Consider the following 18,328-nt stretch of genomic DNA (forward strand, 5'->3'; position numbering starts at 1 on the left):
TGCAAACCCTTCACCCTTGTCTTCTGCACTGATGTGCTGGGCTCCCATATCATGGAGGATGGAGATATTTGTGGAGCCTCCTCCTACAATTAGTTGTTTAATTGTCCACCACCATTCACGACTGGATGTGCAGAACTGCAGAGCTCAGGTTTGATCTGTTGATTGTGGGATCGCTTAACTTTGTCTATCATGTGCTGCTTCCGCTGTTTGGCATGCAAGTAGTCCCAGAACCTAGTTCACCAGGTTGATACCTCATTTTTAGATATGCCTGGTGCTGCTCCTGGCATACCCTCCTGCACTCTTCCTTGAACTGGGGTCAATTCCCTCAGCTTGATCTTAATGGTAGAGTGAGGGATTTGTGGGGTCATGAAGTTACAGATTGTGGTTGTATACAATTCTGCTGCTGCTGATGCCCCACAGCGCCTCATGGATGCCAGTTTTGAGTTGCTAGATTTGTTCAAAATCTATTCCATTTAGCACAGCGATGCCACACAACATAATGGAGGGTATACTTAATGTGAAGACGGGACTTCATCTCTACGAGGACTGTGCGGAGGTCATTCCCATCAATACTGTCATGGACAGATGCATCTGCGACAGGTAGAGGACGAGGTCAAGTAGGTTTTTCCCTCTTGTTGGTTCCCTTACCACCTGTCGAAAACCCAGTCTAGCAGCTATGTCCTTTAGAAGGGTCTTTAACTTTCTGCCATATGTTTAAATGTTCATAAATTGAATAATTATTTGCTAGATACTGACCAGAGTAATTAGGATCAATGGTTTAGCCATTCACTGACAGATCTAGTTGGGCCACATAAAGCACTATTGGGTCCTGTTCCCATCTGCTAAAATTGTAACTCTTCCAGGATCATCCTGGAACGCAAAGATAACCTCTGGCTTCTTTTCCCTACTGCAAACCATCTTCTTAAATCTCTCTCCCCTGTTTTCTCCACCCTCACCTCCAACAATAAGTGCGAGGAGCTCATGGACTTTGTCACCAAGATTGAAACCATCTGATCAGCTGCCTCCCTTACTTGCCTCCCTTCCCAAGCCCATCTGGGCAAACTTCCTCTAAAGCTCCCGCCCTAGCCCTGAACTTGCATCTTTCATTAGTTTCTCTCCTATCCTCCCCTCATGCCCTCTACGAACATATCCTACAACCCAAATCCTGCTCCCTTGACCCTATTTCCACCAAACTATTGAACCCCCAACTTCGTTTCCTGGTCCCCATGTTAGCCACTATTGTAAATGGTTCTTTCTCTTTAGGAGCAACACTGCCCTCCTGTAAATCTGTCATCACCACCCTCTCCTCAAGCTTCCTTGCAAAGTTCCTCCCCATCTCCAAGCTCCTTTTCCTCTCCAATGCCTTTGAATGCCTCCAAGATCTGTGCCCATCTTTGCCAGAACTCCATGTTAAAATCCCTCCAATCAGATTTCCACCCCTGCCACAATATTGAAACAATTCCTCCCAAAGTCACAAAAGATATTCTATGTGAATGTGACAAAAGTAAACTATCTCTCCTCGTGCTTCTCTATCTATCTCCAGCCTTTTACATAGTTGACCACACCATCCTCCTCCAATGCCTTTCCATGGTCAACCAGCTGGATGGGACAGCTCTCACCTGGTTCCATTCTTTTCTAATTGTAGCCATTTGCAATAACTTATCTTCCTGCTTCCACACCATTACCTCTGGTGTCCCCAAGGATCTACCCTTGGTCTCCTCTTACTTCTCATCCACATGCTGCACCTCAGCAACATCATCCAAAAACACAGCGTCAATTTTCACATCTACACTGATGACACCCAGCTCTACTTCACCACCACCCCTCTCAAATTCACTGTGGCTAAATTTTCAAGCTCCTTGTCCAACATTTGGTACTGAATGAGCAAAGATTTTCTCCAATTAAATATTGGGAAGACTGAAACCATTGTTTTTGTACTCGCTACAAATTCCATTCCCCAGCTACTGACTCCAACATTCTCCCTGGCGATTACCATTTGAGATTAAACCAGACTGTTCACAACCTGTTCACTGTGTCATATTTGATCCTGAGATAGCTTCAAAGTACATACTTACATTATCACTAAACCCGCCTATATTCAACTCCATAACATTGTCCAACTCCACCGCTACCTCAGCTCATTTGCTACTGAAACCATCATCCATGCCATTGTTACCTTTAGATTTGACTATTCCAATGCACTGCTGGTCAGCCTCCCACATTCTATCCTCCATAAATTGGAGTCATCCAAAACTCCACTGTTCATGTCCTTAATTACTCTGGTCACTAATCCAAAATCCCATCTGTTTTGTTACGACTGGCTGAGGAGGAGTAAGCTGGCTCCCCTTCTATTTAGCCCCCTCAGTTGGTCGCAACAAAGGTTTTTAAATTTCTTTTCCATGTAAATACTTTTTCCAATCCAAATGTATTTATTTGTTAATAGCTAATTAAACCAGGTTTCCTTGAGACAAAGAAAGAGTAAGTTTATTAGTTACCAAACCCGAGAAAAAAAATAAAGACACGCACACACACACACATGAATATCAGAAGTAAGAAAGTTAAGAGTCCAATTAAAAGTTAAAAGAAAATATGATTAAGTCCTTTGCTTGTCTTTGAGGCGTAGATTGTTGAACGTTGCGGCGGTTTAAAGTTTGTTGGTTTTCTGTAAAATTCTGGAGTTGACTTGGTTCAGGTCTGCACTTTGTTGAAGGCACGCCTTTAACTTGAGAGAGAGAGAGATCTTTTCTGCTCTTTTCTAGCAGCGTTTTTAGGTGACTATCATATTTTTTTTTCTCCTCCTTTCTTTCTGATTCTGCTCGGCAGAACCAGTTTTAAAGTCCTGTCTATATATTCCCACAAAGGCATTCGATTAGCATGTCTTGCAGCAGTTGTTACAGCCCAGGTAATCCCAATTTTTGATCTTTTCATCTCCGAAACTGTTTCCGCATTTCAAGATATAAATCTACAGGAAATGGAGATTTATTCGTCCTCCACAGAGGGTTTTGAATGTCTGGTGTGTATCTGGCTGTTTAGCAATTCCCATTGTCTTGATAGAACTTTAGATGATCAAGGTCAAGCACTTTACATTTTTAATGCTCTCTGTCAAGATAATCCATTTGAAGTGGACCTTTACATCCTCCAGATGTGAAATTCCATGTATCAGTGCAATTCATATAGAAGCTTTCCATAAAAGTGGTCAGCTTTACAGTATTAGATCAGGTGACTCATGGCAGCCATTTTGATTAGTGTTTCTGCTTGTATATATTTTAAAAACAGGTCTTCTTTAAACAATTCAATATGTCTGTGGTTAGCCAGTGAAGTTGTACGTGGTTCTCACACAGTCCCAATTTCTTGCCATTGTGACATTATTTCCTAGTTCCTTCATGGCCTCGCCCCTTGTTCTCTCTATAATCTCCTCCAGCCCCACAAGGTGCCAACTAAAAGGCAAGAGCTTATGGTGTTGAGGGTGATATATTAGCGTAGATAGAGGACTGGCTAGCTAAGAGGAAATAGAGAGTCGGGATAAATAGGTCATTTTCAGGGTAGCAAACTTAACTGGTGGAGTACCGCAGCAGTGTTGGGGCCTTAATTATTTACGCTCTAAATTAATGACTTGGATGAAGAGGCCAATTGTATTGTAGCCAAATTTGCTGACAATATGTAGCTAGGTAAGAAAGCAAGTTGTGAGGAGGATACAAAGAGTCTGCAAAGAGATACAAATTAAATGAATGAGCAAACATTTGCCAGATGGAGTATAATGTGAGAAATGTGAGTGTTACAGATAGGAGAGATAGGCAAACTGAACTTCTTTCCTCTCACCAACTGTCCATAAACAGAAGGTGTTCTGAATTATTTTTAAAGTATGCTGTGGTGTGTTTTCCCAAACCCTCAGTTTGTGTGATCCAATTTACTAATAACTTGCAGCAAACTCACATTATGATTAACTCAGAAGGTTAGTTTATTCACATTCAAAATCTCCAGGAGGAATGTTTGCGATGTCCCACTTCAATACTAGCACACACAGTGAGGGGGGATAGAGAAAAATAAAATTTTACCACTATGGATAGTAACAGTAAAAGAATCACAGAAATGAATATTTGTTCACGTGATTATCAGAGCCCAGAGTCAGAGTCCAGTGAGGAGTTCTTTCACATAGGAGCTCAAATTCAACTGGCTGAATTCTCTTTATAGTTGGTGCTAATACCACAAGATGAAGTTGGTACACAGAGACTGGCTCAGTTCTGCAGGCAATGGTAAGAAATCTTCAGCAGAGATGGGCTTTGAGTGCAGGCTGTTGTTCAGTCTGGAGTTTTGCTTCTTGGTGTTCACCAATTGGATGTTAAACAGCAGATTGAGGATTTCTCAGTTCTCAAAGGAATATAGAGATTTCAAAATTGTCACTTGAGTCACACAGAGTTACAGGATTGTTACAGTGCAGAAGGTGGCCATTCGCTTAATTGTGTCTGCACCAGCTCTCTGAATGAGCATTATGATTCAGTGCCAGTATCCTGCTTTTACCCCGTAACCCTGCACATTGTTTCTATTTAAATAATCATCAAATGCCCTCTTGAATGCCTCAATTGAAACTGCCTCCACCACACTTCCAGGCAGTGCATTCCAGACCTGAACCACTCGACGTGTGAAAAAGTTTTTTCTCATGTGACCTTCTTTCTCCACAATGATTTCAAAAGGGATGTGTATCCAGGGTCTGCAATTGGCTTTGATTTCAGGAATGATCATGTTCTAGCCATTAGCTTTTGAAGAAGTTACCATCCGTATTGAGGATCTTGTGTTGGGAAGCCATTGTCTAGGCACACCCTCTGATTCTGCTAGACGGGTAAGCTTATCAAGATGCAAATAACATCCATTGTCCCCTCAATGGCCCCTTTTGAAATGGATCTGGACAGTCCCAAGTGTGAGATGAGTCTTGTCCACAGCTCTGCAGGCATGACGAGTTTCAATCTGCAAGTCCCCTGGTTTCAAGATTATCATGTTTTTACAATTGGGCATGAGATTCCATGATGATGAGAGGAGAATTTTATTCTTGTAACTCTTATTGGTAGCTTCCAGAACAAAGGGCCAACCTGTCATCATGTGACTTGTAGCAGCCATCTTTATTGGTTCAGCAGAAAGTCCATTTTAAAAATAGCAGAAAGAATAAAGTTTTGCTATATATAGTTTTGAATTCCTTTTCATGTCATATTAACACAACAGGTGAGGTTGTCCACTTTGGCAAGAAGAACAGAAAAGCAGAATGTTACTTAAATAGAGAGACTGATGAATGCTAAGGTGCGAGGGACCTGGGTATCCTTGTGTATGAATCACAAAAATGTCAGCATGAAGGTACAATAAGTAATTAGGAAGGCGAATGGAATGTTGGCCTTTATTGCAAGGGGGATGGAATTTAAAAGTAAGGAAATCTTATTAAAATTGTACAGAGCCTTGCTAAGACCACACCTGGAATAATGTGTACAGTTTTGGTCACCTTACTTAAGGAGAGTCACACTTGCATTGGAAGCATTTCTGAGAAGGTTCGCTAGGCTGATTCCTGGGATGAAGGGTTTGTCTTATGGGAAAGGTTGAGCAGGTTGGGCCTATGAGCATTTGTGTTTAGAGAATGAGAGGTGATCTTATTGAAACATATATGATTCTGAGGGGGCTTGACAAGGTAGATACTGAGAGGATGTTTCTCCTCATTGAGAGTATCTAGAACTAGGGGACACATAAAAATAAGGGGTCAGTTTTGAAGAAGAGTCATATTGGACTCAAAACATTGACTGTTTCTCTCTCTATAGATGCTGCCAGACCTGCTGAGTTTTTCCTGAAATTAAAACAAAAATAGCTGGAAAACTCAGCAGGTCTGACAGCATCTGCGGAGAGGAGCACAGTTAACGTTTCGAGTTTGTATGACTCTTCATCAGAACTAAGAAATATAGAAATGAGGTGAAATATAAGCTGGTTGAGGGGGTTGGGACAGGTGGAGCTGGATAGAGGGCCAGTGATAGGTGGAGGCAAAGAAGAGATTGCCAAAGATGTCATAGACAAAAGGACAAAGGGGTGTTGATGGTGGTGATATTATCTAAGGAATGTGCTAATGGGGACATTAAGGGTAGAAAGCAGGACGAGCAAGGTACAGATAGCCCTAGTGGGGTGGGGTGAGGGGAAGGGATCGAAATAGGCTAAAAGGTAGAGATAAAACAATGCATGGAAATACATTTAAAAATAATGGAAATAGGTGGGAAAAATATATTTAAAAAAATAATAATAAATTATTGGAAAAAGGCGGATTGGAAAGGTGGTGGGGACGGAGGAGAGAGTTCATGATCTGAAGTTGTTGAACTCAATGTTAAGTCCGGAAGGCTGCGAAGTGCCTAATTGGAAGATGAGGTGCTGTTCCTCCAGTTTGTGTTGAGCTTCACTGGAACATTGCAGCAGGCCAAGGACGGACATGTGGGCAAGAGAGCAGGGTGGAGTGTTGAAATGGCAAGCGACAGGGAGGTCTGGGTCATATTTGCAGACAGATCTAAGGTGTTCCGCAAAGCAGTCACCCAGTCTGCGTTTGGTGTCTCCAATGTAGAGGAGACCGCATTGGGAGCAGCGAATGCAGTAGACTAAATTGAGGGAAGTGCAAGTGAAGTGCTGCTTCACTTGAAAGGATTGTTTGGGCCCTTGGACCGTGAGGAGGGGGGAAGTAAAGAGGCAGGTGTTGCACCTTCTGTGGTTGCATGGGAAGGTGCCGTGGGAGAGGGTTGAGGTGTAGGGGGTGAGGGAGGAGTGGACCAGGGTGTCCTGGAGGGAACGATCCATGCGGAATTCAGCCGGGGTGGGTGAAGGGAAGATGTGTTTGGTGGTGGCATCATGCTGGAGTTGGCGGAAATGGCGGAGGATGATCCTTTGAATGCGGAGGCTGGTGGGGTGATAAGTGAGGGCAAGGGGGACCCTATCATGGTTCTGGGAGGGAGAGGAAGGTGTGAGAGCGGATGCGTGGGAGATGGGCCAGACACAGTTGAGGGCCCTGTCAACCACTGTGGATGGAAAGCCTCAGTTAAGGAAGACATGTCAGAGGAACTGTTTTGGAAAGTGGCATCATCAGAACAGATGCGATGGAGGCAAAGGAACTGAGAGAATGGGATGGAGTCCTTACAGGAAGTAGGGTGTGAGGATCTGTAGTCAAGGTAGCTGTGGGAGTCAGTAGGCTTGTAATAAATATTGGTAGACAGTCTATCACCAGAAATTGAGACAGAGAGGTCAAGGAAGGGGAGGGAAGTGTCAGTGATGGACAGCGTGAAAATGATGGAGGGGTGGAAATTGGAAGCAAAATTAATAAATTTTTCCAGGTCCAGACGAGAGCATGAAGCGACACCAAAGCAGTCATTGATGTACCGGAGAAAGAGTTGTGGGAGGGGGCCTGAGTAGGACTGGAACAAGGAATGTTCCACATACCCCATAAAGAGACAGGCATAACTGGGGCCCATGCGGGTACCCATAGCCACACCTTTTATTTGGAGGAAGTGAGACGAGTTTAAGGAGAAATTGTTCAGTGAGAGAACAAGTTTAGCCAGACAGAGGAGAGTAGTGGTGTATGGGGATTGTTCGGGCCTCTGTTCGAGGAAGAAGCGGAGAGCCCTCAGACCATCCTGGTGGGGGATGGAGGTGTAGAGGGATTGGACGTCCATGGTGAAGAGGAGGTAGTTGGGGCCAGGGAACTGGAAATTGTTGATATGACGTAGGGCGTCAGAGGAATCGCAGAGGTAGGTGGGAAGAGACTGGATAAGGGGAGAGAGAATGGAGTCAAAATAGCAAGAAATGAGTTCCGTGGGGCAGGAACAGGCTGACATTATCGGTCTGCCGAGACAGTCTTGTTTGTAGATTTTGGGAAGGAGGTAGAAGCGGGCTGTCCAAGGTTGGGAGACTATGAGGCTGGAAGCTGTGGAGGGAAGATCTCCAGAGGAGATAAGGTCAGTACCAGTCCTGGAAACAATGGCTTGATGTTCAGTGGTGGGGTCATGGTCCAGAGGGAGGTAGGAGAAAGTGTCAAAAACGTTTTTCCTGAACTTTGTTTTTATTTCAGATTTCATGAGTAGATTTACAAGAACATTGCCAGTGCTTGAAAATTGCAGCTACGAGGAAAGATTGGATAGGCTAGGGTTGTTTTCCTTAAAACAGAGGCTGATGATCTAATTGAGGTGTACAAAATTATGAGGGGCCTAAACAGGGTAGACGGGAAAGCCTGCTTCCCCTAGCTGAGGGATCAATTACCAGGGGGCATAGATTTAAGGTGATTGGTAGAAGGATTAGAGGGTTCATGAGGAAAAACCTTTTTACCCAGAGGGTGGTGGGCATCTGGAATTCACTGCTTGAATTGAGGCTGAAATGCTTAACTCATTTTAAAGGTACATGGATCTGCACTTGAAGTGCTATAACCTGTAAGGCTATGGACCAGTGTTGGAAAGTGGGATTAAAATGAGTGGCTAGTTTCTATTCTTTACTTTTTTTTTGGCTGGCGCAGATGTGATGGGCTGAATAGTCTCTTCCCACGCTGTAACTTTTCTATGGTTCTATGTCCAGCATCCACAGTATTTTACTTTTATAAAAATAAGGGATCTCCCATTTAGTACATAGTTATGGAGGACTTTCTTCCCTCAGGGGGTTGTCAGTCTTTAGAATTCTCTACAACAAAAACAGAAATACCTGGAAAAACTCAGCATCGGCAGAGAAGAGCAAAGTCGACGTTTCAAGTCCTCATGACCCTTCAACAGAACTAAGTAGAAATAGGAAAGGGGTGAAATATAAGCTGGTTTAAGGGGAGGGGAGGGGTTGTTGGGACAAGCAAGCAGTGATAGGAGGAGATAACCAAAAGATGTCACAGACAAAAGAATAAAGAGGTGTTGAAGGTGCTTGCCCCAACAACCCTCCCCCTCCTCTTCCACCCCCCTTCCCAAACCAGTTTATATTTCACCCCTTTCCGATTTCTACTTAGTTCTGTTGAAGGGTCATGAGGACTTGAAACGTCAACTTTGCTCTTCTCCGCCGATGCTGCCAGACCTGCTGAGTTTTTCCAGGTATTTCTGTTTTTGTTTTGGATTTCCAGCATCCACAGTTTTTTGTTTTTATCTTTAGAATTCTCTTCTTCAGAGAGCAGTGGAGTTTGGGTCATTGAATATATTCCAGGCTGAGTTAGACAGATTTTTGATTTGCAAAGGAGTGAAGGGGAGCAGACAGGAAAATGAATTTAAGACCACAATCAGATTTGTCACAATGTTATATGAATAGTGGAGCAGGCTCGAGGCCAAATGGCCTATCCCTGCTCGTATTTCTTATGTAATAGTCCAAAATATCTGTGTTTATCTAATTCTGGCCTCTTGTGCATCCCCAATTTTAACTGATCCATCATTGGTGGTCGTGCCTTCAGTACCTAGGCCCTAAGCTCTGGAATCAACTTCTTAAACCTTCTCTCCTCTCTACATTTCTTTCCTTCTTTAAACATGACTTAAATCCTGCCTCATTGACAAGGCTTTTGGCCATCAACCCTAAATTCGCTAAATGTAGTTCAAATTTTGCTTTCTGACACATCTGTGAAGTGCCTTGGATGTTTTATTCTATTAAAGACACTATGTAATTACAAGCTGTTGTTTGAGATTGATACTGGGTTATGGGGATAGGGGACAGCAATGGGATTACATTGAGCTATGGAGAGAGCAATGGGATTATACTGAGCTATGGGGAGAGAGGAGCAGTAGGATTGATACTGGACTATGGGGCCAGTAATGGGATTATAATGGGCTATAGGGAAGGCAATGAGATTATGCTGGGCTATGGGAAGAGCAATGGGATTTTACTAGGTGATGCTGGGCTGTGGGAGTGAATAGAAGCACTTTGTTAAAATGCGAACTAAAGGCAAATCCTAAACAGTGATTTTAAATTTAAGCAAATTGTTCTTACACCGAATCCATCAGTGTTGACCGATTTGGGCTGGTTGGCAGTGGCTCACACTTCTCTGCCGTCCCTCTCTCCCTAGGCGCTTCGCTGCCTCTCTGACTGTCCGACCTTAGTGCCAGCCGGCGGATCGAAATTCGCGTTAGACTAAGCCAATCGGAACACGCCATTTATCCTACAGTTGATTGGTTCATTTTGAGAGAATGGACCTATAGCGATGCGAGTTTAAAGACCAATCAAAAGTGGGTTTTGTGACCAATCGGAGCAGAGTTTATCCCCCGGGGAGGTGGTGTGGGCGACGGCAACGTCAGCGCGTCGTAACGTCTGGGTATAAATAGCGGAATCGGCCTCGGCTCGCGGACTATAGCGAGTTATAGCGGAGGAGTAAGTTGTTGAAGGAGGTAAGTGCCGGTGTGAGATTTGGTGGGGGGGGGGGGGCGGGGGTGTTGGGGGGTGGTTGCTGTAGGCCGCAAAGGTGTGAGTCGGCGATTCGAGTTGGGGCTGTTTGTTTTCAGTTAGTACTAATCGACCCGGGGGAAGTTTCGACTGCAGGTTTAGTTCGCAGATCGGGGCGGAGATTTTTGGCCGGGATCAGCTGTAGTGTGGCTGTCACAAAATGGCGGGCGGGCGGGGGAGGGGAGATCAACAGCCTTTGTCCCACGGCGCTCGGGACAAAGATAACGGCAACAGAGAGGGGACGGAGGGAAACAAGTAGGGGTTCCTTCTCCTTGCTGTTCCCCGTAATCATCTTTCAGTTCCCCCATCTCTCCACCCCCTACCCCTCCTGCCTCTCTCACCCCTACCCCCACACTCTCTCTCTCACCCCACCCTTACCCCCACACTCACCCCCACCCCCACTCTCTCTCACCCCCACCCCCACTCTCTCTCACCCCCACCCCCACTCTCTCTCACCCCCACCCCCACTCTCTCTCACCCCCACCCCCACTCTCTCTCACCCCCACCCCCACTCTCTCTCACCCCCACCCCCACTCTCTCTCACCCCCTACCCCCACTCTCTCTCACCCCTACCCCCACTCTCTCTCACCCCCACCCCCACTCTCTCTCACCCCCACCCCCACTCTCTCTCACCCCCACCCCCACTCTCTCTCACCCCCACCCCCACTCTCTCTCACCCCCACCCCCACTCTCTCTCACCCCCACCCCCACTCTCTCTCACCCCCACCCCCACTCTCTCTCACCCCCACCCCCACTCTCTCTCACCCCCACCCCCACTCTCTCTCACCCCCACCCCCACTCTCTCTCACCCCCACCCCCACTCTCTCTCACCCCCACCCCCACTCTCTCTCACCCCCACCCCCACTCTCTCTCACCCCCACCCCCACTCTCTCTCACCCCCACCCCCACTCTCTCTCACCCCCACCCCCACTCTCTCTCACCCCCACCCCCACTCTCTCTCACCCCCACCCCCACTCTCACCCCCACCCCCACTCTCTCTCACCCCCACCCCCACTCTCTCTCACCCCCACCCCCACTCTCTCTCACCCCCACCCCCACTCTCTCTCACCCCCACCCCCACTCTCTCTCACCCCACCCCCACTCTCTCTCACCCCCACCCCCACTCTCTCTCACCCCCACCCCCACTCTCTCTCACCCCCACCCCCACTCTCTCTCACCCCACCCCCACTCTCTCACCCACCCCACTCTCTCACCCCACCCCCACTCTCTCTCACCCCACCCCCACTCTCTCTCACCCCCACCCCCACTCTCTCTCACCCCCACCCCCACTCTCTCTCACCCCCACCCCCACTCTCTCTCACCCCCACCCCCACTCTCTCTCACCCCCACCCCCACTCTCTCTCACCCCCACCCCCACTCTCTCTCACCCCCACCCCCACTCTCTCTCACCCCCACCCCCACTCTCTCTCACCCCCACCCCCACTCTCTCTCACCCCCACCCCCACTCTCTCTCACCCCCACCCCCACTCTCTCTCACCCCCACCCCCACTCTCTCTCACCCCCACCCCCACTCTCTCTCACCCCCACCCCCACTCTCTCTCACCCCCACCCCCACTCTCTCTCACCCCCACCCCCACTCTCTCTCACCCCCACCCCCACTCTCTCTCACCCCACCCCCACTCTCTCTCACCCCACCCCCACTCTCTCTCACCCCACCCCCACTCTCTCTCACCCCACCCCCACTCTCTCTCACCCCCCCCCCACTCTCTCTCACTCCTCCCCACTCTCTCACTCTCGCCCCCTCTCACTCTCGCCCCCTCTCACTCTCGCCCCCTCTCACTCTCGCCCCCTCTCACTCTCGCCCCCTCTCACTCTCGCCCCCACTCACTCTCGCCCCCACTCACTCTCGCCCCCACTCACTCTCGCCCCCACTCACTCTCGCCCCCACTCACTCTCGCCCCCACTCACTCTCGCCCCCACTCACTCTCGCCCCCACTCACTCTCGCCCCCACTCACTCTCGCCCCCACTCACTCTCGCCCCCACTCACTCTCGCCCCCACTCACTCTCGCCCCCACTCACTCTCGCCCCCACTCACTCTCGCCCCCACTCACTCTCGCCCCCACTCACTCTCGCCCCCCACTCACTCTCGCCCCCACTCACTCTCGCCCCCACTCACTCTCGCCCCCACTCACTCTCGCCCCCACTCACTCTCGCCCCCACTCACTCTCGCCCCCACTCACTCTCGCCCCCACTCACTCTCGCCCCCACTCACTCTCGCCCCCACTCACTCTCGCCCCCACTCACTCTCGCCCCCACTCACTCTCGCCCCCACTCACTCTCGCCCCCACTCACTCTCGCCCCCACTCACTCTCGCCCCCACTCACTCTCGCCCCCACTCACTCTCGCCCCCACTCACTCTCGCCCCCACTCACTCTCGCCCCCACTCACTCTCGCCCCCACTCACTCTCGCCCCCACTCACTCTCGCCCCCACTCACTCTCGCCCCCACTCACTCTCGCCCCCACTCACTCTCGCCCCCACTCACTCTCGCCCCCACTCACTCTCGCCCCCACTCACTCTCGCCCCCACTCACTCTCGCCCCCACTCACTCTCGCCCCCACTCACTCTCGCCCCCACTCACTCTCGCCCCCACTCACTCTCGCCCCCACTCACTCTCGCCCCCACTCACTCTCGCCCCCACTCACTCTCGCCCCCACTCACTCTCGCCCCCACTCACTCTCGCCCCCACTCACTCTCGCCCCCACTCACTCTCGCCCCCACTCACTCTCGCCCCCACTCACTCTCGCCCCCACTCACTCTCGCCCCCACTCACTCTCGCCCCCACTCACTCTCGCCCCCACTCACTCTCGCCCCCACCCCCACCCTCTCTCACCCTCCCACACTCTCTCGCTCTCCGCCTCCCACCCCCCGCTCTCTTTCTTTCTCCCCCCCACCCCACCCCTGCCCATGCTCTCTGTTCCTGCTGCCTTTCATTTCATCCTTTGCTATGTTTATTTTCTGTAGTAGTTTATTCCTTTGATCAAAGTGATGTGATAAATGTGCTTCTCACTGTCTCAGTACTTAAAGGCAAGATGGCTCGAACAAAACAGACAGCCCGTAAGTCCACAGGAGGCAAAGCACCCAGGAAACAGCTGGCAACCAAAGCAGCAAGAAAGAGTGCACCATCTACTGGCGGAGTGAAGAAGCCTCATCGCTACAGGTAATGGAATGGGTACAATGTAAATCTGGAGGCAATTCACTGGTTATCTGGTGGTGTTCATTTTTTTGAGGTAAAATCTGTTGAGTATGGGACTCAGGTGGTGATCTGTTCTGCTTTTCCCTCTGGTAGAATGCTACTTATGTTTCCCTTGGAGAATCTGGGTGTTTGCGTTCTTGTTTTTAGGACCATGGTTGTATTGATGAAGGTGCATGCCGTTCGTGTCCTTCCACTGTGTTGCTGATGGAGTACTTCATACAGATCTCCTGACACTATATAATGAGACTTTGCTTTTATGCATGGCCCTGTTTTGTTTTGGGGCCTATCCACAAAGATGGTTTCTGGATCAAAGTTTTTGATAACTGAGGTCTGATTTGTTTGACATTGTGAAGAGGGCAGCAGTAGTACCATGTCTTGACCATTCTTATGAATGAAGAGCCTTGAGACTTGGAGTGTAACACAACCTACCTCCCTGGTATCTGCCTGAGTTTCTGCATATATTATATATCTACTAGTATCTCAGTATCTGCAGTGTTCTGTCATCGAATTAGAGAATTTTATCGAAACAAATGGGTGAACATTTGTAATTACCTATTGATTCTGTTTTGGTTTTCTCAGGCCTGGCACTGTTGCACTGAGAGAAATTCGGCGATACCAGAAATCCACAGAATTGCTGATTCGCAAACTGCCCTTCCAGCGTCTGGTGCGTGAGATTGCACAGGATTTCAAGACTGATCTGAGATTCCAGAGTGCTGCGATTGGTGCATTACAGGTAAGTCAGTGCAATTGCTTCTGCAGCATTGGGCACAGGGTAAAGGGGTGGTGATGTACTGTGGGGCTGCATGTAGCTAGCTCCAGAATAACCTGGGATGCATAGTGATTTGGGTATTTTGATACTGTATCAAATATTGTATGGTCTTCGCTAAATATTCTCGAGTTTGAAATCCCAAAATACTGCCGTATGTAGACCTCGCATCTTATACCCTTTTCCTATGTTCAGTTGAATCAACCGAAAAGCCTGGACATTTGCTCTTTCTTGCTGCTGGATGTATTTGGTATGACAGTGATCTAGATAAATGCTTTGACGTAAATTTGAATTCTTTTCACCTAGAAAGAAAAACTACCGCTTTTTAAAATGATCAAGTTTGCAACACAGCAACAACCTGTTTGTCCCAGCAAGGGTTAAGCAAATGCCTTTAAGCAGAGTTATAAGGGAAAACTGACATTGGGGAAAATGATAGGGTTCCAGATAAAAGCATCAACAGTAGAAACCAGTGTTGTGGTTTGAACAAAATCTAGTTGACAAAGGTTGACTTGTGTTGAAAGGAATAATGTATATAACACTGGTAGTTAGTGTTTTGCAAGTATTCTGAATCAGAACCAGATGAACATGGAAAAAATTAGAGCAGATTATTTTAATTTGATGTGTAAAATGAGGCTTTTTCCCATCTTTTGAAACATACAACCTTGTGTTTAACAGGAGGCGAGTGAGGCATACCTGGTCGGTCTCTTTGAGGATACAAACCTGTGCGCCATCCATGCCAAGCGAGTAACCATCATGCCAAAGGATATTCAGCTAGCTCGCAGGATACGTGGAGAAAGAGCTTAATTGGAGCATGATCGTTCCATCAGCAATGGACAGCGGGACCTTTTTTAATATCGCAGATTTTACAGATATTGTCAGGATATGGACTTTTAAGGAGTGAAAATGTGCAAATGGAATATGTGGTATTCACTGTTTTTATTCAATTTTCTAAAGTTTAATAGGGTGGGTGGTTAAACTGGGAGGGGAGCCCTTACTGTTATCTTAAAAAATAAATTAAACCGTAGCTAAATTGGAACCGATCTGTTTCCACTTGTCATTCGCATGAGGTGCAAGTGGAAAGTCCCCATTGCTCCTCAGCACTTAAGTTTTTTGTTTTGTATTATACTTGGGTTTTCTATCAGACTATTTCCTAGAGCATTTTGTACTAGTCAACTGAAAGGAATGTACTGGGGAAAATGCTTCCTAAATATTGTGTCATTCCGTTGGTAACTCAGGAGGAATTGATGCAGTCTTACACCAAGTAAATTGCATTGATCTTTTGTACATCAAGCTGGAGTGTACAGCTTGGCAGCTATCTACCTATTTATGCATTGTTTTTCACATCGATCTGTTTTTTGGGGAGGGGGGAAGTTATTAATTCATCTATTATTAAATTGTTTATGGACTCGTGTTGCTTTTTGTTCTCATGCAAACAAGTGGTTTTACATTGGGATAATGCAGATAGGGGCTAGTTTGAATTCTGGATTGAGTAGATAGTCTGTGCAGTTCTCATAACTGAATGTTTAGCTGTTAGTTTGCTGAATTGCATTCATTGTTGGAGACGAAGTGCTGCTCCTTTGTGATGTGTTCCTGCCTAGACTGGGGGCTGATTGTACATATGGGAATTGTATAATATAAGTTCTTGGTGATATCCCATGGGCTATGATTGTAACAGTGCAGTTGCCTGTCTGTTTTTCTGCCACAGAATCACTTACAGGTGGATTGTGGTAGTATTGTTTTGGTGTCCAAAGGTATATCAAACTTGGTGTTTCAGACAATGCTGTTCATAAGAGGGATCTTGGTAGCCAGGTAGCAAGAATGAGCATTTGAAAATATTTGAGGCTTTTCCCAGAATAGTTCCAAAGGCTTAAGTTCAGCATTGCAAGGTTGATGTTCTTCAGTCCTTCTGACACCACAGTAGTGATGCTCTTTATCAATGTAACGGAGCTTTTTCACCTCTGGTGCCAAGGAGGCTCTGTAGCTGGTATTGGGGTTTTCACTTAGTTTGGTCTCTAAAGGTTGAGAATTGGGCCCCAGTGTAGATCTCGGACAAACATTGGTACGAAAGCAATTTACTAGTGAGTGACAAGGATATACTCCCATGTCACATGATTTTTTTTTGCCTGAGTGGTCCCGTCCAAGGAAGGATATAAAGGTGCTACATTGATTCCTGTTGGATCATTTACTTAGGGCCACTTTGACATGAAAAGTGCTTTTGTACTGAAATGTGGCCTGGAGTGAATAAATGGATGTTGACTGCTATGGCATTCGGTGCTCTTGCCTCTTCCTGTTCATCGTAAAAGAAGGCAGGGGAACGGTTGGCACAGGTATCTCCCATGAGCAAAGAAAAACCTATTCTGTTTGTTTTTACTGGGGGGAATGCAGTAACTTGATGGGAATCTAACTCTATTCTGTTGCAGCATTCGTAATGGCCCCTAGCATGGTGGTGTTGGGGCCATTGGTGTTGGAGAAGACTCCTTGCATGGCTTTGGGTATCTTGTAAATGACATTGGGAAGTCAGGAAGGGGCCCATTCTGGTAAAAGGATCACATGCTGTTCTACACAATACAGGAGCTGGTGTAAAATTGTAAAAAATATTACATTAAAGTACATGAAAACCACAACCTATTGACTTTCCGTAATGCTGTACTGTGATTATTACAAAATGTACTGTATTTTTAAATGCAATAAATGAGCTGTATAAAGCATCACTCGGTGGCTATTCAGTGCTCACAACATCCAGTATCCGGATGTACAGTTACTCATACTGATACATCAGGCATACTCTGGATATTGAGTCAGTAAGTCTGTTCACTGAAGTTGAGCTACTCACGGGCTTGGTCACCAGCTCCCTGCAAAAAGTTAGGTACAGCTGACAGTGTGAATGATGCTGCTTGGTCTTGGTTCATATGTTCAACTGCTTTCCAGGGCCATTGCTGACAATCGTCCCTGGTTGTGCCTTGTCTGATTTCACAATAGTATAAGTTCCTGCTATAATACAATGGATTAATTCAGTGTTTTATGTCTAACAAAATGTTTCTATAGAAACTGCTGGTTATTTTGACAAAGTTATCAACTGCTATGCACCCAGTGGTATAGCAATTGTTGATTTTATTGCTGAAGGGATTATGATTACCTCTGCAGTGAAAGCAACAAATAGCGGAGTAGACCATATGGCCCTCGAAGCCTGCTCCACCATTCAAAACCATCATGCTCTGCTTCAACTCCACTTCATCACCCACCCCCCCATACACCTTGATTCCTGGAGACAAAAAATCTGTCCACCTTGGCCTTTAAATATACTCAATGATGGAGCTCCTACTGACCCTTTGGATAGACAATTCCAAAGATTCCCAAACCTTTTGAGTGAAGAAATTTCTCATCTCTGTTCTACATGGTTGGCCCCTTAGACTGTGCCCCCCCGCCAAAGTTTTCTGGATTCCCTGGCCAGTGGAAACAGCCTTTCTACCTTGTTAAGCCCTTCAGAACCGTGTACATTTCAATGGGATCACATCATCCTTCTGAACTAACTCCATTAGACCTGATTAGTGTAGACCTGATTTACTCAGCCTCCCATTATAGGACACCTTTCCCACCACCCTACCCTCCCCCTGCACCAGGAAACAATCTAGTGGCCCTTCGTTGTACATTCTCTAAGCTAAGTCTTCTTCGATATCGGGGCCAAAACTGCACATTACTCCAGATGTGGCCTCATCGAAACCTTGTGCAATTCTAGCAAAATTTCCTTATTGTGCTCTAATCCCCTGCAATAAAGGTCATTATGCAATTTACTTTATTTGCTTATGTATCTGCATGTTAACTTGCGTTCCTCATACAAGTACACCCCCTGTCCTTCTGAACATGCACATTTACAAGTTTCTCAAATTTTTCTGCATTTCTATTACTACCAAAATAATGGAGTAAGTGATGTAGTAGTAATGTTACTGGGCTAG

At 46.8% G+C, this 18,328-nt stretch overlaps 1 protein-coding gene across 1 annotated transcript; it reads left to right on the forward strand.

Moving 5' to 3' along the window:
* The first annotated feature begins 10,225 nt into the window (after nt 1-10,225).
* Nucleotides 10,226-16,999, forward strand: LOC121293701 (histone H3.3A). Its single transcript, XM_041216876.1, has 4 exons — nt 10,226-10,337; nt 13,432-13,573; nt 14,189-14,342; nt 15,051-16,999. The coding sequence occupies exons 2-4, from the start codon at nt 13,446-13,448 to the stop codon at nt 15,177-15,179; spliced, it is 411 nt and encodes a 136-aa protein (XP_041072810.1). The 5' UTR covers nt 10,226-10,337; nt 13,432-13,445; the 3' UTR covers nt 15,180-16,999.
* The last annotated feature ends 1,329 nt before the right edge of the window (nt 17,000-18,328 follow it).

This window comes from Carcharodon carcharias, chromosome 22 (assembly GCF_017639515.1).
Source record: "Carcharodon carcharias isolate sCarCar2 chromosome 22, sCarCar2.pri, whole genome shotgun sequence".
Classification (NCBI taxonomy): Eukaryota; Metazoa; Chordata; class Chondrichthyes; order Lamniformes; family Lamnidae; genus Carcharodon; species Carcharodon carcharias.

Excerpts from the sequence above, each read along its gene's own strand:
- LOC121293701 (XM_041216876.1), top strand. The coding sequence starts at position 13,446 with ATGGCTCGAACAAAACAGACAGCCCGTAAGTCCACAGGAGGCAAAGCA. Across the intron at positions 13,574-14,188 it reads AAGAAGCCTCATCGCTACAG|GCCTGGCACTGTTGCACTGA; the intron begins GTAATGGAATGG and ends TGGTTTTCTCAG. Across the intron at positions 14,343-15,050 it reads CTGCGATTGGTGCATTACAG|GAGGCGAGTGAGGCATACCT; the intron begins GTAAGTCAGTGC and ends TGTGTTTAACAG.